Genomic DNA, 22,717 nt, shown 5'->3' on the forward strand with positions numbered 1-22,717 from the left:
CTCCCAGCTGGGTGCTGACGGTGCAGAAAGCTTCGCACAGGCCCACTCCTCACCGTCCTGGGCAGGGACGCAGAGCAGGCGTAGGCGATCTCCTTCCCGAGGCAGGAGTGGTAGGACGTCCTTTCCACCTAGACTCGGGTCCTGCTTGAGGGGAAGGAGACACCGATGGGCAGAGTCCACCCCCGGGTGTCACAGGCAGCCACACGTGACTGGCAGAGGACACACAGGTCTGGTGAAAATTCAAATGGGAACCGGGAAAGCCACGAACATCCGTGCTGAAGGTGCGGCCTCCCAGTGAAGCAAAAAATCGGTTTGCAGGTACTTGGGCGGGAGGCGCTGTGGTGGCAGCCCTGTTGGCTGGGCTGCGGCAGGCCCGGCGTGGGTCGTTAGTGTAGAAGAAGAAAGAGGGAACGTGCAGGTGTCCCCGTGCGAAGGAAGGCTCTCCACGGAGAGGCCGCGTCTGGGCCTCGTCAGAAGAGCAGCCTGGTCTCTTTCTTCAGGCAAAGAAGACATGGCTGTCTTCATTTGATAATGACAGAGACAAATATCACACCAAACTTCCAGGCCTGGGCGCCTGAGAGAAGGATACGGCCACTAGCTGAAAGGAAGTCACGCCGTGATCCAATTTGCGGGGCGCACGTATTCACATTGTCGGTTTATTAGGGTTGAGGTGACACAGCACACTGTTGTGTGCTTTGGCTTTTGGAAATGCAGGACCACAATGGCTGCTAGATAAGGCTGAAGGGGGAGAGCAGCTGCAGCCTTCCCTGAGAGGAAGTTATTTAAGAAGGAAATACTGGACGGACGGATGGGTGGGTGGGTGGGTAGATGAGTGAATGGACAAAAGGATGGGAGAGAGGGAGGGAAGAAGAAGAATACCTTAGAGGTGGTCTTCTATGGATTCTCTAGTTCTTTTCCTTTCCTATAATCATTGCACACTGTATTAACTTCTCTACCACAAATAATTTGTGGGGAAGGTTCAAATCGGATAATTAATTACCACTTAGAGAAATATTAGCTATCAGAGAAAAGAGCAAATCAGCGATGATCATCATTCGGTCAAGTGCAAGGAAGAGAAGGAGAAATGGAGACGGAGAGGGGGAAAGAGAAAGACCACCTGGAGCACATGGGAGGGGGAGGGGAAGGGGGAGGGGCAGGAAGGAGGAAGAGGCCACCACGGTGGTGGTTGAACAAAGAGTTGCGGTCAGGATGGAGCGGTGAGCTTTTTAAACCAAGGGGAATTGAAAGGGAGAAAAAAAAAAAAAAACAAAAAAAAAAGCAAACATACTCAGGCAGGATCCCCAGGGAAGACTTTACAAAAGCTACTTCTGGAAGGAGCTGAAGCTGGAAGCCAGATTGGAGATAAGGAAGCAGAGTGAATTAAGAGTGGGGACAGCAGCCGAGATCGTGAGTTAATAGGAGATGCATGCTGGGGAAGCAATAGAAGCTGAAGAGAAAAGTGGATTCAGATGAAGCTGCTGCTCTCTCCAAGTGGAAGCATGTCAGCCTCAGGCCTCGTTGTCCCGGCCTCCACCCTGGCTACCCCTGCATCAGCATGGGTTGTCTAGTCAGTGATCCCCGCCCCCATCCTGTGAAAGCCCCTCACCAGCGAAGTTCACAGCACTGGCGCCCTGGGCAACTGGCACGCTCCACCTGAGAACACCAGAGGTTCTCTCAGGTGTTGGCTTCCTCACATATCTGATTGAGGAGAGGCTTGCTTACACCGACCTACAGATTAGCTGGCATAAGTGCCTGCCAGCTGCAGCCAAGAAAGCTAGGGTAGCAGAAGATGGCTTTACCAAGTACATTCGAAGAGCTTCCTCTCTAACCTTCCCAGTGGAGTTTTTCTACATGTTCCTGGAGGCCGACTTGTAGGTGTGGCGTGTCTATCCCAGATGGGACTGGATGGTCCAGTAGGAACTACGACTCTTTTACCTGTCACTCAGGAGTCAACACACCCCCTCCGTGCAAGCAGAAGCAGAAGAGAAAACCAAGAGGGTAACTTCAGGGGTAGCTGAATACAGGGGCCAGACGTGACATCAGGGCCCAGTTCCTCTGTCCTGTCTTCCGGCCCATCTCCTCTGGACTGAGGGTGCTCTCATATTCTGGGGGGATGGTAAGCGAATGCCAGCAGAACCAGCGCGTATACCTGTTCTAGTTCATGGTCTGTGAACAAGAACAAAGTAGTCTTTTTTTTTTCTTTTTTTTTGCAATCCTGGGGAAGAGCACTGTAGATGCCATTGGCTCTGATTGGCTTCGTGCCTCACCAGAAAATAAAATGCGATTAGCCAGCCTGCAACCTCAGCCAGACCTCAAGAACCAGTTCCTAGATATGGACCATCCCCAAAAGAAAACCAGAACTTAGTCCTAGAAGAAAGAGGGGGGGGTGTGGGGGGGAGATGGGAAGGGGAAACAAAGGAGGAGTCAGCAATGCTTGATAAGAAATGTACTCATTATCTTGCCCATGTAATTGTAACCCCTCTTTATATGGTATTTTCACAATAAAGGAAGGGAGGAAGGAAGAAAGGAAGGAAGGAAAGAAGGAAGAAAGGAAGGAAGGGGAAATCAAACGTATCAAACATTTTACTTTTGTTTCCCCAAGAAAATTCTCATTTTCCTCATAAACAGGAGCAGGGGGGGGAGAAAAGACAAGAATTGTCTATGTCTCATCAAATTGAAACCCTGAAATGTCTAGAATGTCACAAATTCAGCAAACACTTTGAATCATGTTGAGCACAGAGTTCATGGATAGAGGTGGCTTCTGTGTTTGACTAACTCACGGAAGAATGTTTAGATGTGATTCATATCTCACTCTGGAAATTAGAATCTCAGTGTGTGTTGATTTTGTTTTGCCATAGTCAAACACTTCTTGATTACGGTTGCACATGCAATTATTTGCCTGCCGGTTTATTTGTGCTGTGCCTGAAAAGCAATGCGTGAAATGACTTGGAGTTACAGAATGGTTCTGGGCAGGTCTGAGTGAGACACTCCCCGAGCGAGTGATCACGCACAGTTGGGTCTGATACACACCATCTAATTCCTCCCCCCCGATTGTCCTCAGGTCTGCAATAAAATCATCTTTCTGATGAGCTTTGTGGGCAACTGTGGAACATTCACCAGGGGTTACCGAGCCATGGTTCTGGATGTTGAGTTCCTCTATCATTTGCTCTATCTGCTGATCTGCGCCATGGGGCTCTTTGTCCACGAGTTCTTCTACAGTTTGCTGGTGAGTACTGTGTGTCAGAATATTTCACATGCAGACAACAGCAGAGTGTGCTCTGGCCTCTGGCCTCGCCAACCCTGCCTGTGAATGGCAGTTGGCACGCCAGGTCCGCTAAGGTGGAGGCCCCACAACGCCCACCGTATGGAGATCTGACACAGGAAACCAGGCAGCTCTCTTGAGCCCGGGTTGTGCAGTCTCAGTGTGTCCCCTGCCCAGAACAGCAACACCGCACTTGCCTTCCGGTAAAGAAGGGGCTCACCTGGCCCAGGAGAGGCGTCCTCTCTGGGCACCTTTGTTTCTCAGACTCAGGCAGCGCTTGCCAAAGGGAATGTTTTTCTGAAACTGTCATCGTCTTCAGTCCCAACGGGACCCATTTCTCAATGTAGACATGGAGTGACCACAAAGAGCGGGGCCATGTCCAGAGCCCCACCCCCGTGGTCATGAGCTGGACAGGTGTGTCCACCCAGCAAGCCTTTTCAGTAGAAGTCATGTTGTTCCCCGTGAGCCAAGTGACTAATCTGTTGAGAGTCTATAGAATGAGTCGCTTCTGTCCCCTCTCTTCGGAGCATGTTTTTAAATTGCAAAGCAAGTAACTGTTTACTGTCCTGTAATTAAGGGGAATCTGGACTGACAGCACTGCAAACAAGAAACTGTTTCCACGTATCTATGCAACATGGCAGGAAATAGAAATTTGGCCTGCCTTAAGTGACTTAGAAATACAAAAATGGGAAGACTGAAAAATGACCCAAGGCTTTAGAGAAAACAGAGAAAGGAAAACTCTCGAAGGAGGTGCTAGCCATCTGTTTTCTGAGCTGGTTACTTCATTGCTCGGTGCCTTGATTTCCCCATCTACTAGTGAGGAGAATGATCTGTCTCCTTGAAGGCATTCTGTGCAGCTGTTCGTGTCAAAGGCTTAGAATAGCACGGCAACATGACGGTTGGCTATTACTGTCTTTGTCATCTTCTGTTGCCTCTCCCATCCAAAATACCATAAAGACTTCACCAGCATGAGCTCATTCCATTAGTGGTAGGTATTGGCAGGCTACATGGGAATAGAGTCTTTCTCCTCATTTTAAAATAGGTCTGGCTGAGCTCTGAGGTTTTAGGCAGAGAAGTCTCAGGAAGTGTCTGCCATTGTGTGGCCTATTTTGGTCACTCCCGTATCAAAAATCTTTAGAGCCTTGTATCTATTTCAGAACCTTTTTGGGTCACACAGTAACGGCCCTCGTTGAGGTTCTGGCTTGTGAGTCAGGGAAACCTACGTCTGCTAACCCAGCAAATTCCTTCCCTGGCTCACTCGGTGTGGTGTTGTCTGTTGTCCCCCTGCCAAGGGGTCTTTCCCAAGAGATGGACACTGTTTGGATGGTTGTATTCTTCTCCTGGTAGAAGCATTTGACTTTTTACCGTCTGCCTCCAACTAGCTCCCTTTCCTTTTCTCTCCATTCGCATCATCTCCGCCTGTTTGCCCGGCCAGCCAGGGCCTTGCTGGATACAGCAGACAGAGCCTTGAGATGGAATCCCTATCTCACAGCCTCACTTTTATCGCTTACCACATGTTCATCGTCTCCTCTTCCCCTACGCGCTCACAATCCCACTGGAGGTAGATGATGTCTTCAGATTGCATCTAGAAACCTCGGTAAGGGTGCCCAAGAGCCGATCCAAAGCCACGTAGGAAGCGGCAGAGGCAGGATGGTACCCCAGCTCCCATGAGCCCCCACGTCCACATCACCTCTTATCTGAACACGTGGAAAAGCTCCTGCCCTGTCAGACCGGTGGTTAGCACAGTCTTATGGGTGTGATGTCAGATCCCTTCCTGACCACAAAGAATTCTAAGCTTTCCTGGTGGTGTTACCTGAGCTCAATTCCCTCTTAGAAAAATGTAGTGTAGACCATGTTGGGTGTCTCTTCTGTACTTGGGAGGGTTTTCTGAGCACTCTGGGCCTTGGCTTCCCTGCGGCCTGAAGTGACAAGCTCCTTTTTTGGTGTTAAAAGCAGTGCTGAGCTACTGACCGTGTCTGGTGAGGACCACGGACACAGTACCGAAACTATTCAAATTATTCTACAAAGAAGGAAACCCGGCAACCAAAAGAAGCTGGGTTTTCTGTAGAAAGAATGAGGCCTCCATCAGAGGAAGCCATGCCACGGGGTGGGGCGCCCTGCCCCCCCGTGGCCGCCAGCCAGGGGTCCAGGAAGGACACTGAGTAATCTGGTGGCCTAATTAAAGTCTCCCGACCCCCCAGAGACTGGCTGGACCTGGCCTCAAACTTGCCTTTGTGTACTTAGAGAAATATTAACACCGGAGATGAAAACGTACAAAGTTCATAAGCAAGCAGGTAACGAAAGGAGAAATCCAGATGGTCAGTGAACACAGAAACGTTTTTGTTCATCCTCAAGGCTGAATAAAGACAGGCTAATTAAACCAGTGCATGATCCCCATTTTACTCAAGACATGAAGAAAACATTAAAAAAAAAAAAAAAAAAAGGCAGGATCGTTCGCAGTACTGATAGCAATGGGGGACAAAATAGGCTTTAAAAAAACAACTACTGCTATACTGCTATACAACCTGTGTAGGCACAACAGGCGATATGTGACTATTGTAACCTAGTTTCTGTTTGCGGAAATAAACTCCAAAGAAATAACTACACACGTATGTATAGAAACACACACAGAGGTATTCCTTACAGCATTATGTAAACTTATATGTAACTGAGACATCTTGACTGTTCAAAAATATTAGTTATGTTAATGGTGTTGTTTCCATCTAAGCAAATACTAGGAGATCATATTTGACATGAAAATGAATGTTCATGACTGTTAGGTGAAAGACTGGCTATCTGCCAGTATTGTGGCATCTTATTTTTATTTAAAAAAATGTGTATCTTGTATCTTTTCAAGGTCAGAAGGAAATAACTTGTTCATTAGATGACTATATGGATGATGGAATTACTAGAGACTTTTTTTGTATCCTATGTTTTCTTGAACATGGGTCATTTTTTTAATTAAAGCATTTTCCCTTATATAAATAATGCATGTTGTTTCAAAATGAAAATCGTTAATAAATATGAAGAAGAATAGTCACCTGCCATTTCTGTGATGTGGGGCTCTGTGATTGTTACACACAGCAAACAAGTAGCTTTTGTGTATTGTGTGGAGTGCTCAACCGCTTCCATTGGGGTTGCAGGGAAATGTTTAACCAACATTAACAGCAACCTTAGCCTTTTGTCCTCTCACACGGATTCCTCCTGACTTCCTCCGGAGGACCCTTCCTTACCCGTTCTCTTAAGACACAGATCGAGCTTAGCCAAAAAACAAAGTTTCTTGGGCAGGAAATGGAGCTCGGGTGTAAAATTCAAAACTAGAAGGGATTCAGAGGTCAGCTAGTTGAGTCCACTTATTCCACAGATGAGGAAATCGAGGCCCGGAAGGGTGAGATGATGTGACTAGCGTCTTGTCATAAATTCAAAGTAGATCCGGGAGCTAGGCCCTTTTCCATCTGGCTGACTTCACTTTGCCCAGTCATACCCTAAAGCCACAGTGGAGGCCACTGTAGAGAGGAGAAGACTAGGTTAGCACAGAGCCCATAGTAAAAATCCAGATTTCCACCGGGGCCTGGTGGCCCACATCTGAAATCTCAGCTGCTTAGGAAGCGGAGGCAGGAAGATCACGACCTTCCTTACAGCCAGTCCAGCGACAGAGCAAAGCAGTTTTCTTTACGTGTTATTTTTAATTTCAAAAACGTGTCTAAGTTTCTATTGTGTAAGAGTGGCTGTAGAGAACACTGCCCATTGCCACAGCATTCCCTCGGCCAACTAGCCGTGATGGCAGTCCTTGGGGAGTTTCGCCTGGGTATGGCTCTATGGATCCAGCTTCTTGCAGAGCAGGTCCCCTGGCATGGGGTTCCCCCAGCCCCCCCACTGGGGAAGGAGCATAAGGGACGAGGCTTCCTGGTGTATCCCCGTCACCAGTGTCCCTGCCACACCATAAGTAACCTTGCCCCAGTCTCTTTGTTCATCAGGAAATGGATGATTGCATTTATGGTACTTACTCATCATGGGAGTGTGCTTGTGTGCTATGTTCCCCCTTCATTCTTCAGGACAGTTCCATCGGCCAGTCTGCACAGAAGGACACTGAGGCCCCAGAGGGACAAGGACAGTACCAGGCCCGTGATCACAGTGAAACACATTTAGCAGAGCTGAGATCGGAGCTTTTCCTGAAGCCCAACAGCTTTGCTGCTGGCTCTGGCTTGCAGCATGCCTGCGTCCCCACCACACACTCACCCCAGAACAGCGAGGACCAGGATGGCTGGCCCTTAGGAGAAACTCAAGACTTAGGCCCTAACTGATGTATGCCACGTCTAGTCACGCTCGCTCTCTTGTCCTTTGCTCTTTGAAATTCGTGTGTTCTATGTCTAGGACATTTGACCTGCTTCGTGTACTACTTGGAGTGGTTGCTCTTTCTTGACCCCTCTTCTGTATTTACTTTTCTCATTTTTTTTCCATCTTGGTTCTCACTTGAAGGCAGGTAAGACATTCAGTGTTCAGATCCTAGTATAACGCTGCTATTGCATTTCCAAGAGGGTGAATGGGCTGTGGACTGTGCCTTCATTATGCGGTAATGATACACTTCTGATAGAGAGGCTTCTTTAAAAATCATCCCGTTCTTTTCTTGTTTTTGAAGCTTTTTGATTTAGTGTACCGAGAAGAGACATTGCTTAATGTCATCAAAAGCGTCACCCGCAACGGACGGTCTATCATCTTGACAGCAGTGCTGGCTCTGATCCTGGTCTACCTGTTTTCCATAGTGGGATATCTTTTCTTCAAGGATGATTTTATCTTGGAAGTAGATAAATTGCCCAATGAAACAGCTGTTCCAGGTGAGTTTGTGGTCTTCTGATCTTTTTTAATGTCATCGCTGTTTCCTAGAGGGAGAAGGGCGGAAGGGGTGGCACTGATCGAGATGTTTGGTACTTACAGAGTGGCATGTTGAATTAACTCTTTTGTACAACTAAGGATAATTAAAAAAAAACAATTTCCTAATCATAACTGATCTAGAGAAAATGATGATTTTAGAAATATAGTTCTCTCCCTAATAACAGATTATGAATTGTGAACACAGGGCTTCTCACTTTGCTTAAAGGGCGGTGCTGTACATTACATGCTAAGAGTAAGCGGCCGGATCTTTCCTTAATTTATTTACCATTGTTTTAAACTAGTACACCTTTTTGAAAGCATAAGAGTATGCATTCCCTAGGCTTAGTAAATCAACTTCTAGGAATGTATACTTAAGGGGGGGGGGCGGGCATTTTTTTTTCATTAAAAAGTTCATATGTGGTTTAAAATGTGGACAGATGGAACCCCGAGTGGCTAGCAGTGGCTTTCTCCAGGGCCTTTTCCATAGTCAGGTTTTATGGTGAGCTCCTGTGATGTTTAGACACGGCAAAAACAGACTTCCAATTTTAAGAATGGAAAACAGCAACCACATACTTGATTCCTACCCAAGAGCTCTTGTCTCTCGATTACAGCAACTGCCCCTACTTAATGAAAGACATCTGATTTGGGAGCAGGTAGCCAGGCTCCCCGAGTCCCAGGAAGAAACTGAGCGAATGGCATGAAACCCGGGGTCAAGCTGACGATGGGCCGCACCGGCCGTCACCCATCTTCAGGCTCTGGACCCTGGCTTTCCTCCTCGTGCCTGGTGATGCTTCTCTCGCAGACTTTTCCTCTCATCTTACAGGAGTCTGTACATTCAGTAGTTTCTGCCTTAAGAGACGCCGCGGTTTGTCCTTAAAGTTAGAGAGGTGCTATTTAAGTGCGATGTTTCTAGTAAGCCTACAAGAGTTGACGTTTTTTGGCGGTTTTCCCGTCCAGATCACCAAAGGAAAGTGTAAATCACATCTCTGCTTTGAATTTATATGCAAGATCGGAGGGTGTTATTTATGTAAAGGATTGTTTAATCAGCCGTGAATTGGGGACGTCAAACATTTTAACCATATGCTGTTTGTTACAAAATTCCCTTCTCTCTCAGAAACCAGCGAGAGTTTGGCAAGAGAGTTCCTGTACTCTGACGTGTGCAGGGTGGAGACAGGGGAGAACTGCTCCTCCCCCGCCCCTAAGGAAGGTAGGACACACGGCCTGCCCCACACCAGCCCTGACACCCCGCAGAGCAGGAGGCCGAAGCAGTTCGAACAGATGCACTGCTCAGACGTGCAGCCGAGTGTCGAAGAGAGATGAGGGGCATTGGGGGCAGAAGGAGGCCACATGGGAAGGAGCATCTGTCTATATCAGGGACCATCTTGTCCTGTGGGGTGTGGGAGGCAGGCAGGTAAATAGCTGATCACCGGAGAGTGTCTCCGAGGCTGGGAACCCAGATGCAGAACAGAGGGTCGAGTCTACCCCCAGCCTAATACTGGGACAAGGGTATCATCAAACAGGCCAGGTCTAAACTGAAACACAGGAGGTGTGGGCAAAGGCAGGTGGGTAGATCTTGGAGATAGTAAAAGTGATGTATGTTAAGGCTTCACGGTCAACACAGCAGCTATAGGGAGATGCTAACCATGTGGAAGCCGAGTAGCCGGGCATGATTCAACCAGAGGGTCACATCTTAGGTAAGGAGCAAAGGTCCATCCCAAAGCTGCCTGCAGTTGTTGACAGGATGTGATATGATGAGATCTTTGCTTTAGCTAGACTGTCCTAACTGTACTGGAGGAGGGGGCGGGGTGGGGACACACGGTTCTTCACCCATAAACCAGTGAGATAAACAGCAAAGCCATGCATCCAGCGGAACCGCTGGAAATCCAGCCATGTCTCAGCCCTTAAAACCCCACTGTGAAACGCTGGCCGGTCCCTCACCCAAGAAGCAAGACGCCTCTAACTCTGAGTACCTAGTAAAACATATCTGAAGCCCCAGTACTACTGTGTTCACGGGTGTGGTTAGAGCTGGCCATCTGCAAAGACGGGGAACATTTTAGTCTTCATGGAGGGAGGTCAGTACTGAGAGTTTAGTCTCCATAAAAGGAGCTCAGTACTGAGGGCTAAGATGGCCTTAGCTGTACTAAGACAACTCTAGCGTTCCAAACCAATTTAACTGGTGACTTGCCCTGCTCACAGCGCTGGTAGTCCCCGTGGAGCAAACGGAGCAGGACAAGGAGCACACGTGCGAGACCCTGCTGATGTGCATCGTCACCGTGCTGAGTCACGGGCTGCGGAGTGGGGGCGGAGTGGGAGACGTGCTCCGGAAGCCATCGAAGGAGGTGAGTGCACCTGGAAGGAAGGGCGCGGGTGCGGGGGAGGGGCCGCCGGGCGGGGGCTGGGAGCGCAGCGCAGCGGCGCTGCTGGGGGTGCCGAGCCCTGTGGGGTGGCCAGCTGCCTGGGCAGGGCGCTGTGCTTCTCCGGTCCCTAGACATAGGTTGTCCCCTTCAGGGTTGGGGTCTGCCCTCCCCCCCCCCCCCCCACGTTTCCAGACATGACCAGAACCTTTGGATTGTATCCCACACTTGGAAAATGCACACTGTGGACTCTGGGGGGTGAATAGAGAAGCCATTGTACCCAGTTTAACAAAGGGACATGGGCCCGGCTGGAGCCAGGCCCGGGCTCTGCACGGCAGGAGGCTGCAAGGGGGTCCCCTGACTTGTGTCCCCCTCCCCCGTTCCCTAGGAGCCCCTCTTTGCCGCGAGAGTGATCTACGACCTCTTGTTCTTCTTCATGGTCATCATCATTGTCCTCAACCTGATTTTTGGGGTCATCATTGACACCTTCGCCGACCTGAGGAGTGAGAAGCAGAAGAAAGAGGAGATCTTGAAGACCACATGCTTCATCTGCGGTGAGTTCCCCGCCCCGCTTCCTGCTGCCCGTGTAGCAGAGCACGTGGAAAGGTGGCGGGCGTGGCCGGCTGGGTGTGGCTTTGGCATGGAGCAGTGCTCTACTCTGGCTCTGATTTTTCCAGAAAATACTGGGAGTGTGGATGAATTCTGTACAGCAGACACCCATCTGTCTTAGGAACTAAGTACTAAGAGCAGACATGTCACCACACATAATTTAGGACAAATGCAGAGTGTCTTTGTTCCTGGGCTGCCTCAGTTTCCCTTGGACCCATTCTAAGGGAATTACACAGGCGTATTTCCTCCAGCCTCAGATAGGTTCAAACTTTCTGTGAAAAAATTTTTTTTAATGTTCCTCTTAGAATATTTATGACGGTGTAGGGCTCAGGCCTTGTGTGATAGACTTGGGTTCTGATCTAGCTCCTGCCACCTACTAGCCACGTGCCCACAGTCTAGTCCCTTACCTTCTTGAACCTTCCATGTAATTGGTACTGCAATAAGGACTTCTTTGCATTGATGGGCAAAATAGAGGAACAGAACACTGTGGACCCCCGGGACTGAGGAGTGAACTACTCAGTAAAGGTGCTACAGTACCCAGGCAGGTCATTTTCAGCCTATCTGCAGGAAATGCATATGGAAATGCCAAGTGGGAGCCGAGTAATCATCTTGTAATTATGCATAATTTAGTTACTAAATATAAATTTCTTCCATATATATTTAAAATGAATGTTTTCATTTTAAACATTTCAATTCTTCAAACTTTTTTATACCCAATCCTGGGGCTTGAACTCTGGGCCTGGGCGCTGTCCCTAAGCTTTTTTTGCTCAAAGCTAGCACTGTATCACTTGAGCACAGCTCTGCTTCCAGCTTTTTGTAGTTAATTGGAGATGAGACTCTCCTGCCCAGGCTGGCTTTGAACCCTGATCCTCAGGTCTCAGCCTCCTGAGTAGCTAGGATGACAGGTGTGAGCCACTGACTCACGGCTATCAAACCTATTCTTTACACTTTTTTTTTTCTCCACTTAATTTTAGAGTCAAAGAAAAATGATACGGTTAGCACAAAGAATTTCTCCATATTCTTCACACTCCTCACACCAAATTCTCCAGATATGAATACTGTTTCTCCGTTGCTCTATTCACACACACACGTTTGAACAATATGGGTGTGAATGACCGAACTCTTACTCCTAAATATCTCAGTGCACATTTCCTAAAGACAAGACTGTTTTCTTACATGTCTATAATATGGTTACCAAAATTGAGAAATCAAAACATACTTAGAACTATCATTCCTTCTGGTAATGTCCTTTGCAAGCCATAGGTTTGGGGTGATACCCAGTCATTGTGTTTGTTTTGGACATTTATAGATTGTCCCCTGACATGGGGCTTTTCTGCCATTTTCTCATGTAGAATTGAAGCTATGCATTTTTTTTACAGGAACATCAAGCATGTATCCTCATTCTCTTCTCAATATACCATATCACAAGGCATACAAGTCATCATAACTTGTGATACTGACTTTAAGTTGGTAGTTGCCAAGTTTTAGCCTTCATAGAGTCGTTCTACATGGGGAGATACTTCGATACCTTCTAAATACTCTATGATTTCTCACATTAGACTTTCCAGCTCTAGTTCTTATAACCAGTGATGCTTCTTGCCAGAATCCATTTTTATATGGTGGCCAAACTACCATATAATGACTTGTTTTATTTTTCTTCTTGCATTTTTAATTTTTTTTCTTTTTTGTGTCAGTCCTGGGGCTTGAAATCAGGGCTGGGTGTTGTCTCTGAGCTGCTTTTTTTTTTTTTTTGCTTAACACTAATGCTCTACCACTTGAGTTCTACTTCCAGCTTTTGAGTGGTTAATTAGAGATAAGAGTCTGCCCAAACTGGCTTTGAACTGCAAGTCTTGGATCTCAGCCTCCTGAGTAGCTAGGATTACAGGCACGAGCCACTGGTACCTGGCCTTGTCAACTTTTTTAACTGGACATCAGTGGTGTTCACACTTGTAATCCTAACTACTCAGGAGGCTGAAATCAAAAGGATCATAGTTGGATGCTAACCTGGGCAGAAAACTCCGAAGAGACTCCATCTCCAAAATAGCTAGCAAAAAGCAGGACTTAGAGGCATGTCTCAAATAGTAGAACACCAGCCTAACAAGTTTGACGCCCTGAATTCAAATTCTAGAACTTTCATCAAAAGAGAGGGACTCCCCCCACCACCCACTTACAGATGTACATGTTTTTGTCTTACAGTATTTTTGCATTTTTGACTGAGCTGGGCTGGGGCTTCTGTCTCCTTTCTAGGCTTAGAAAGAGACAAGTTTGACAACAAGACGGTCACCTTTGAGGAGCACATCAAGGAAGAGCACAACATGTGGCACTACCTGTGCTTCATCGTCCTGGTGAAGGTGAAGGACTCCACCGAGTACACGGGGCCCGAGAGCTACGTGGCAGAGATGATCAAGGTGAGCGGCACGTGCACAGGGTGGGGGCTGTGGCCCTGGGGACCCCCGGCCTGGCTTCTCAGCTCAGTCCTGCCAGCCCTGGGAGAAATGGACACCAGGAAACTGGCATCGGACGTTGCGTGAGGCCTCCCCATGGGTGAGGGGCCGTGCCCTGTGAGCGCCGTGCTCTGTCGGGGTCCTCGGGACCCCTGCACAGCTGCTGCCGGCCTGTTTCAAAGGAGCAGGTAACAAACAAGGCTCAGAGATTGATTAGCCCAGGACTGGAACTGGTGCCTTAAAACATCAAACTCTACTGCCTCGCTTCCTGTCTGTGTTCATCTTCTTTTCCTCCTGATATCATATATTTTTTTAAACACTTTGCTTGAATGAGGCCTGGTCTCTAAGATGGGGGGAGGGGGGTCTCACAAGCAGCATAATAACGAGGTAGGGTTCCGCATGATTCGTTTGTTTGGGCTCAGCCTGGCCTTCTGGGAACTGCCTTGCTAAGCCTCAGGAAGGAACATTGATGGGAGGAACTGGGGTCAGATTCAGCTTGCTACATGGGAAATGTGGACTGCCGTATCCCAGCCAGAGGGGGCGGGGGAGCGTCTGTCCAGATGTGCTGTTCCTCCAGACCTGCGCTCTCCAGGTTCATTAGCACGTTCAGGACCGCGTGACCAAGTGAAGCGTCACAAACAGTAAAAGCAAAGAAGGTTTGGGGAGGTACCTTGGCTCCCGCCCACTGCAGAGAGGGGCTCCACAATTCACTGCCTTCCTCCCAGCCGCCCAGGACCTGAGCGTCCTGCCCGCCCAGCCCTGCTGTGTCTTATGCAGATGTGACTTTAGAGCTTTTCGCGGTAAACTTCCCAAGGGTTGCACACCACCCAGGAAGGCCTTGGGCCCTGTTGCACAGCACAGCAGTCAGCCCTGCGGTCAGGCAGGCTTGGGCCTCGTCCAGGCTCAGGAGGGGATACCGTGCGATCTGTACCTTGACGTCCTTTGAGCCTAATTCTGGGGCTTTCAACATTTGAATGCACGTCGAAATCTTCTGGAGATCTCAGTTAAAGCTCAAGTTCTGACTCAGCCGGCAGGACTTCACCGTTTCCATGTCTCCTAGGGAGTGCCGTGGCTGCTGGTGCGTGAGTCACCCGCAGAGTAGTAGGAATCCCACAGAGGAGACAGGACACGGTGATTTAGGAGATTACCGTCCAGACGGCTGTGTGGCTGCCGAGGAGAGAACTCCTGATCCCCGCCGTGCGTGTCCTCTTGCGCACATGCTGTTCTTCCAGGTCCATTGTTGTGTCTGCTCGTTACCATTACCTGACGTGGGGGGTCGGGGGCAGGCCTCACAGCAGAGATGACTTCCCCAAAGCATGTGGAAAGTGAGAAGGTAACACACGGGCCAGAGACAAGCCGAAGGGAAGGAGGAAAAATGATCACAGAAGGAGGAGGGAGAGAAACACACATTCCAAAGTGAAGATGAGGGTTTGTCTGTCCCCTTTGGCCGACAAAAGCCAAGCTGAAGGGAAGCGTGTTGCCCATGAATGGCCCAGAAGGGGCTGAGCAGGTGTGTGGAAATTGCATCCACAGTCACGTTGTTCAGAGGGACAGGGAAGGCTCTGGTGGGTGCAGACTCCTGTGGGTAAGGAGACACAACAGGGCGAGATCAGGACCAGCTTCCACCGGCAAGATCAAGGCACACTGCCTTCCCTCGAGTGTTTGGCATTGACAAAGAAACCCATTTTGTCAGTGCGGTTGACACACGTCCCAGGCAGCAACCCACACTTTCCTCTGAAGTGTCTGTCGGTTCCCAGTCTTCAGATCTTTCTGGGGCCAGTTCTGAAATTTTCAGATAATCACCTAACACTGCAGTCACTCTGGGGCCTCTGTCTCAATCACAGAGACTTACAGGAGTCTTGTGAGCAGTCACTTGACAGGGATTAAGACAGAGTGACCCCTTGCCTGCCACCCAGCCTGGCCAGAGAACCTCCGCATGCCATTCCAGCATGTTTTCCTGTGCACACTTGGCTTTGACTGCATGAGATGTCTTGTCAAAACACCTGACATGAGCTGGCCGCCAGTGCCTCGTACCTGTAATCCTAGCTACTCAGGAGGCTGAGATCTAAGGATCGTGGTTTGAAGCCAGCCCAGGCAGGAAAGTCCATGAGATTCTTATTTCCAATTAACTAGCAGAAGTGGCACTGTGGCTCAAAGTGGTAGATCCCTCGTCTTGATCAAAAGAGCTCAGGGACAGCACCTAGGCCCTGAGTTCAAGCTCCACAACTGACAAAAAAAAAAAAACACCCGACACCAAAGAGTTTTTTAAGTCTGAAGTAGATCAGAGTCGCTGGTGGGCCAGATGTTTTGTGCAGGCTGCCGAGATACAGAAGACATTAGAGCCCTCCCTGCCCACCCCCCCCCCCCCAAGCGGAGCCATCCTGCATTTCCCAGGGAGACTCAAGCCCCTTGGAACCTCAGAACAACGACAGAACAGACCCCATATCAATATTATGTGCTGCGTCAGTCACTCCGTGTCGGCCACCCAACATGGATGTGTGAGGTGCTGTTAAATCCAGATTTGCAAACCAGAAACTCAGGTCAGGAAGGCCTCGGGAGCTGCAAAGCTGTGGAGGAGCAGAGCAGAAACTCACAGCTTTATCGTGGGCTTCCAGATGCCGTCCCTGGGAAGGGAGGGAGGCCGGGGGGCATCGGCCTAGCCTTCATTTGACCAAGCGGGAACTGCTTCATGGGCCTCAAAACTCACTGCTTCTGGAAGGGGAAATCAGGCAGTCTAGGTGACAAGCCAACCCTGAGAGGACAGAAGACACAGCCGGTGAGTGGCAGGAGGGAGGGAAGCAGGGCTCCCCACACCTCTGTGTCCCCAAAGCTGTCTTAAAGACAGGCCATTTCCAGGAAAGCCCCAGGTAGCTGATGGCGGAAGGCGGAGGGTGTTTAGTGCCGTCACACATCCTCTTTAGTCCACAGGTTCAGATCCTAAAGCTTCCAAAAGGACTAGAAAGTGAAAGTTGCCAAAAGGCCACCGGGCAGGACCAAGTGGAAAGGCCTCGTGGTCCCTCAGGGGGAACTTGCTGCAGCTCAAAAGAGCTTCCTGCAGACAGCCGCTTTGCAGATGGCAGCTAGGTTCCACCTCTCCCAAGCCAGCATGGGGCTGCTTGTGGAGTCTGCCTGGACACCGTGTTGAAAAGGATTGTGGGACAGCCAGGCTGACTGAGAGGAAATCGCCTACGTTGAGGTGACAGGACCTCTCCCCTCTATAAAGAAAAACAGTGCATCCCTTGCCATCCCTGGAGGGCGAGAAACAAGACAGGTCTGAAGAAGTGCGTCTCACAGCTGAGAAGTGTTTGCCAGCCATTCATGCACAGATCAGTATTTAGTTGTGCATTATAAAAGGTCATATATTCTCTTCCCTCTCCTTTGCTCATCCCCTCTTTCACTGGGTCAAATGAAGGCCAGGCCGATGCCCCCTCCCAGGTCCCCCTCCCTTCCCAGGGACGGCATCTGGAAGCTCACAATAAAGCTGTGAGTTTCTGCTCTGCTTCCATAGCCTTGCAGCTCCCAAGGCCTTGCTGACCTGAGTTTCCGGTTTGTAAATCTGGATTTAACAGCACCTCACACATCCATTTCCGGTGGCCGTGAAGTAAAATGGAGACCTGGCAGGTGGCAGATGCTCCAGGAAAGAGGTCCTGACCAGTGGTCAGGCTCAAATCACAGGGCCACAAGGTGACCCAAGAGCTGCCAGAAGCTTCCTTTCCTGTAGTTCCAGGACTAGGTGAGATACTTTGCCAGTGAGAGGAATTAGAAGGGAGATCTTGATTGTTAGAAACTCCCTCCTGGAGGGGGGTGGGGGGAGTCTCCGTGTCTTCCTCTTTTTCAAGTGCTGGAATGTTCTTGACTTTGGAGACTGGAATGGCTGGTGTTGTCACTCCCTCTCCCCTGCATCCGTCTGAGAGCTGTCCCAGCGTTTCGCAGTGACCGGCTGCCTTCGCTGCCTGAATGGAAGGCTTCCGTTGGTCTGGGAACTGGCGCCTGAGTTCCCCGGCCCCATCCTGAGATGACACTTGATTCCTGGTGGACCTGACGTGGACCCCAGATGGTCGGTACTGAGTGGAGGGCAAGCACCACCGCCTTGGTTCCCTCATTCCGGGCTGTGGCTGCAGCCCGACCTCACTGAGCCCCGCCTTGTCCTTCCCCATGGGAACTTGAGTCCTGGTGTCATCCTAAAGAGTTTTGCTTGCCAGCCATTTAAATAAGCGCACTTGATTAGCTTTGATCTACATGTAAATTTCCACAATAATTTGTGTGCTGTGTACCTTTTTTTTAGGCATAACTTTAGCACCATTCAACTTTGTTCTCATGCTGTTGAACTGAGAATGTGTGTTGGTCCGTAGATGGTAGTGAGAAAGGCCGTGCTGATAGACAGAAATGTCATCATGCTACTTTTCCCAAGAGAATTTAAGGCTGCTCAAAGGGCCCATTACTGGTGAGAGATCAGCTCAATGATTTCCAGTGAAGACATACAGCCCCCCACACACCTTTTTTAAACTACAGTGAGGAACAGGAGAGTAGATGTTGAATGCTAGAAACTCGGGCAACATTTAAAGGGAGGCTAGTTTTAAAAATAATCATGAAAGTGGCTCATGTAGTAGAGTGCTAGCTAGCCTTGAGCAAAAGAAGCTCAGGGACCGTGCCCAGGCCTTGAGTTCAAGCCCCAGGACTGGCAAAATAAAAAAATAAATAATAAAAAAGACCAAACAGCTTGCCTTGCATGCATGAGGCCCTGGGTTCAATTCCTCAGTACTTCATAAGCAGAAAAAGCCAGAAGTGGCGCTGTGGCTCAAGTGGTAGAGCGCTAGCCTTGAGCTAAAGAGCTGAGGGACAGCGCCCAGACCCAGAGTTCAGGCCCCATGACTCACACACATAACACAACACACACACACACACACACACACACACACACACACACACACACACACACACACACACACACACACACACACACACACACACACACACACACACACAGAGTAACTGAACCAGAGGCATCTCTTTTGTTCATAAGTAAGGATTTCATCTCTGCACCAGGGATTCTGCCTCTTGGGTGCTGGGAGGTGTGTTTCTGAGTGCACTGAGTATGCGGCTCGGGTGTTCATCCTAGTATTATTTGTCTGTTGATACCTTGGGCTACTGTGGCTTTTTCTGTCCTCCAAGATGGCGTGTCCATTGGCGTGTGCTGAGGACAGGGAAATGCCTAGGGAGGCCCTGCCTCCCCATGGAGCCGCAAGTGGCTCAGAAGTGCCCAGGGCTGCGCTGGAAACGGGCAGCCCTCAGCCGCCAGAGCCAGGGCTGACTGGCTAATAAAGAACAGGTTGTCTTTAATCGGCAGACACGACCACATGCTTTCTGTGCACAACCTCATTACGTCCTCCGTGCAGCCTGGCGGATGGTGTGGTTACTGCCTCTCCTGACACTCAGGAAGGCCAAGCTGCGTCTTCAGGGTCACACGGGAGCTGCTGAGTCAGAACTCAGCCTCACCTGGACTCCCAGGGATAAGATTACCTGTGTGTTCCACCCAGCCCTCGCTCAGGAGCCTGTTCCTCCATCCCCCCCTTCCCCTCCCCGCCTACCCCAGGACTGGTTCAGTCCCTTGCTCTGGAATTAGCCACATTTAAAACAGGCAGATAAGGAAGGCTGGTGTGGGTAGGGGAGAAGAATGTGAAAGAGGATCTCCTGAGTACTGCTGACTGGCTGATGCATACATCAGCAGGACTGGAGCCTTGGGGTTGGATGCGGCCTGGTCCTCCCAGCTGCTGCCTGATGCCCCCCCCAGGGGACCACCTCATGTGCCCCAGGGAGTGTCAGACAGGAGATGGAAGAGGCTGGAGGGCCAATCGCATTCTGGCTGAGCGTAGATCTGGGATAGGTGTTCATTTTCACTTGCTCCCATATTACGAAGCCCTGTTACCCTTACTTACACTTGTGACAAGGAATAGATGTCCCTTGGTGGCCAGATCTGTGGGGTGTGGGGCTGTCTGAACTTCCAGGGCAGGGGCTGGGCAAGGAGCAGGGAGCAGATCATAGCCCAGCGGAGCTAACACGCCCGGTGACTCACCCCACTGAGCGTAACTCCTGAACAATTACACACAAGAATGTCTAATCCGTTGCTCTGTAAGCCCGATACTGGCTGAGGCAGACACTTCTCTCAGGTCAGGGGGTGCTGCCACAGGAAGGCAGGCCCCATCACCATTCCTGCAAAATAAAAGGTCTTCCTAAACAAATGCCTTATGTGTCAGGAAAGCAAAAAAGCACCTTTACCAGGTAAATTATCCAAGTACGTAAGTTATATTAATGAATTAAGCATGATTAGATAGCTGGCCTCAGATACTGTTTTATGTGTCTTTGATAAGGAGACGTGGAAGAAAAAGAATCAGCAAGCAAAGCATGCTAACAAGGGCAAAAAATGGAAACGGGAAGTGAACACCTCTGTCCCTCCCTTCTGTCTGAAAGCGGAACTGGCCAGCGTCTTGCACTTTTAGTAACCCCAGTGAGAGGAGGTGCTATAAAATGTGCAGACAGCAGGGAGGGCGGCTTCCTGCTGGCCAGGACAGTAAGTCGAGGGACTGGAGGAAGTAACTCAGGATGGACACGGTGCGGAGGGATTGTAATTAGACAGGACAAGGCCCTGGTTGTGGGAAGAGCCCATGGCCATGGGGAGCCATCCTGAGAGCGCTCAGGGCACCAGGACAGAGGAAGGAGAGTGCCGCAGACCCCACCCACCTGCCCTTCCTTGCCGCAGATAGCCCTGCTCCGCGCTTCTTACGCAGCGGGCAGCAGGTGTGGGCAGTTGGCATCCGACACTTGACAGCCCGTGCTTCAGTGCAGCCCTGACAGGTTTGGACTTTGGTTTGGGAATGCCAGAGGGGATCCTGGGAAGTCAAAGAGTCCCTTGATGAAGCTCCTGGGGCCACGGGTGTGGATGCTTCGGTGTAGACAGCACCCAAGAGACAGCTGTGTGTCTAACCCAGCAGGCCGCAAGCATCGGGTGAATGTCACCCCGGCTCTTGAAAGCGTAGCCCTGGGTGAGGACACAGCCTGTGATTCCCAGAACACCTCCTGAAGTTAGCTGACACCACGGCCGCCGGGTTCCAGAATATCAGAGGGAGAGAGGAGTGGAGAGGGATTTGGCCCTGGCTTCGCGGTCGCTGGAAACTGTGTGTCAGCGTCCCGAGGCACCGCAGCCGGCCAGCCACCCGGCCCGCCGGCGCTGACCCTCCGCACTTGAGCTTGCGTCCGTGTCAGTGGCAGCTGCACGGAGCAGTCGCTGAGCCCAGGTCTCCCCGCCCAGGCTCCTGACACGTTCTGCCCGCTAGTCTGGAGGAGTGAATCACCCCTGGTCCTTCTCCTGCCACCTCCCCTTCTGTCAGGAAGCCCTGCTCCTGCCCTGAGCTGGCCGCTCTGGGTTCTCCCCATTCGTCGGCTAGGAGCAGAACTCTCGTCCGCCCTAAAGGCATTGAGGTGCAAAACCAGGGCTCAGGGAATCTGGTTCACTGAAGGTTCCGGTGTGTGAGAATTCAGAATATGAGGACTATGGCTAGAGAAGGTTAGGCTGACCAGCAGGAAGCCGGTTTTGTTCATACTCCAGGCATTGGCATAGACACACATTCCCCCAATGCTCCTCCTTGCCTTGACCTCCCCTGCCTGTGTCTCCCTCCCCTGGGGTACCCCACTTCACCCTTCCAACCTAGACCTCCTATCCATACCTGAACTCCTGCATTTTCTGTTCAGAGTAATACCTTTGTTAGAGGTAGACCATAGTGTCCACTGGAGTTGTTCAGCCATTTAAAAACTGTCCTGTGTATTTAAAACCTGTGGCTCACACCTGTACTCCCAAGTGGGAGGCTGTCGCCGGAGGATCTTGAGTTCAAAGCTAAGACAGAAAGCCCTGCTGCACTCGTGGAAATCATTGGCCACGGGTGAGCTGTTCCCCAGACACCACGAGGCCCGAGAGGAAGTCAGATCCTAGCAAGAACAAGAACTTCAACCTGGGAGATGGTCCGAATCAGAGAACTGTTTTCATTCAGTTCATCTCTCCAGAATTCTCCCCCAGTCTTCACAGCAGCGCCAGGAAACGTGAGCATGAGGACCTGAGCACCTGGCTTCGGGCTTCCTGTGTGGTGGAAGGGACTAAATATTTGGGGTCAGAGTTCAGGGGGCAGGAAGTAGAAAATGAGGGGCCTGGGAGGAGCTGTACCTGGCAAGTGAGCTCGGTCCCTTCCAGACACACAGTTGGTTGGCACAACCCCCCTGGGGCCCCGGGTGCCACTCACCTTGGGAAGTCTGTGGACGGAGATAAAGACAGGCCCATGTGCCTGGCATATTAGGAAAGAGCCGATGGCATCTGTGTGTCCGTGTGTGAAGGTGAGGGGAAAGGTGAGCAGTTTCCCCAATGCAAACAATCAAACTGTTAGTATACGAAACTAGCAGGTCAGTGTTGGAAACTAATGGAATCTAGTAAGAATGGATGAAACTTGCTATTAAAAACAATGCCGCCGACGCCGCCGACACCATAACCACAGGGAAGGTCCTGGTCGATTTTTCAGCTAATTGAAAAATGCAAGGACGTGGCCTAAGCAAAATACCATGAGGCGGCTGGGAGGTTGGTTTGGCAAAAGAGCGACTTAGTCTCCGGATTGCTCTTTCTTAGGAATCTCACAACAGGCCAACCCTGCCCCGGCCCAGCCCAGGCAGCTGCGCGCCTTCCTCTCTGCTCCTCTGACCTCTGGTCTCCTCCGGGTGGCAGCCCCAGGTGCCCCGGATCCAGCTGTGCCATGCCAGGTGGCGAGGCCTGCTTTCTCACGGTGCCCGCGGGTACCCAGGGTGCATTTCACCTGTGGCCCCGGAATGACTTGGAGGAATGAGTCTGCAGCTGGCGCTTCGCAGGGATTTCATCAGAAAAGGGTGCGGTTCCCTGGGCTGGCACTAGCCAGTCTTTGTTACATTGTATCATCCAAGAACAACTATTAACCAAGTCTGGGAAGGGTAATTGGTCACTGCAACCCAGCTGACGGTTATATAACCGTGGCCTATTTTGGTAATGTCATTCAGAGCTCCAACACAGAAACAGGCTGACACCCCAACTTGTGAGCAGCTTGGACAGTGCTCAGAGGTTGGGTTGGTTTAAAGAGAGATGGGGGGAAGGGAGGGAGAGGGAGAGG

The 22,717-nt window shown here is 50.3% G+C and overlaps 1 protein-coding gene across 1 annotated transcript in view; it reads left to right on the forward strand.

Annotated features, from left to right (window-relative positions):
* Positions 1-22,717, forward strand: part of Itpr1 (inositol 1,4,5-trisphosphate receptor type 1) — a 297,390-nt gene that overhangs the window by 256,103 nt on the left and 18,570 nt on the right. The window contains exons 55-60 of the mRNA XM_070018999.1: positions 3,062-3,226; positions 7,902-8,097; positions 9,249-9,341; positions 10,331-10,473; positions 10,877-11,042; positions 13,345-13,505. Of these exons, the coding sequence (XP_069875100.1) occupies positions 3,062-3,226; positions 7,902-8,097; positions 9,249-9,341; positions 10,331-10,473; positions 10,877-11,042; positions 13,345-13,505 (924 nt within the window). The remainder of the gene's footprint in view (positions 1-3,061; positions 3,227-7,901; positions 8,098-9,248; positions 9,342-10,330; positions 10,474-10,876; positions 11,043-13,344; positions 13,506-22,717) is intronic.

This window comes from Dipodomys merriami, unplaced genomic scaffold (genome assembly GCF_024711535.1).
Source record: "Dipodomys merriami isolate MVZ:Mamm:240054 unplaced genomic scaffold, mDipMer1.0.p SCAF_13, whole genome shotgun sequence".
Classification (NCBI taxonomy): Eukaryota; Metazoa; Chordata; class Mammalia; order Rodentia; family Heteromyidae; genus Dipodomys; species Dipodomys merriami.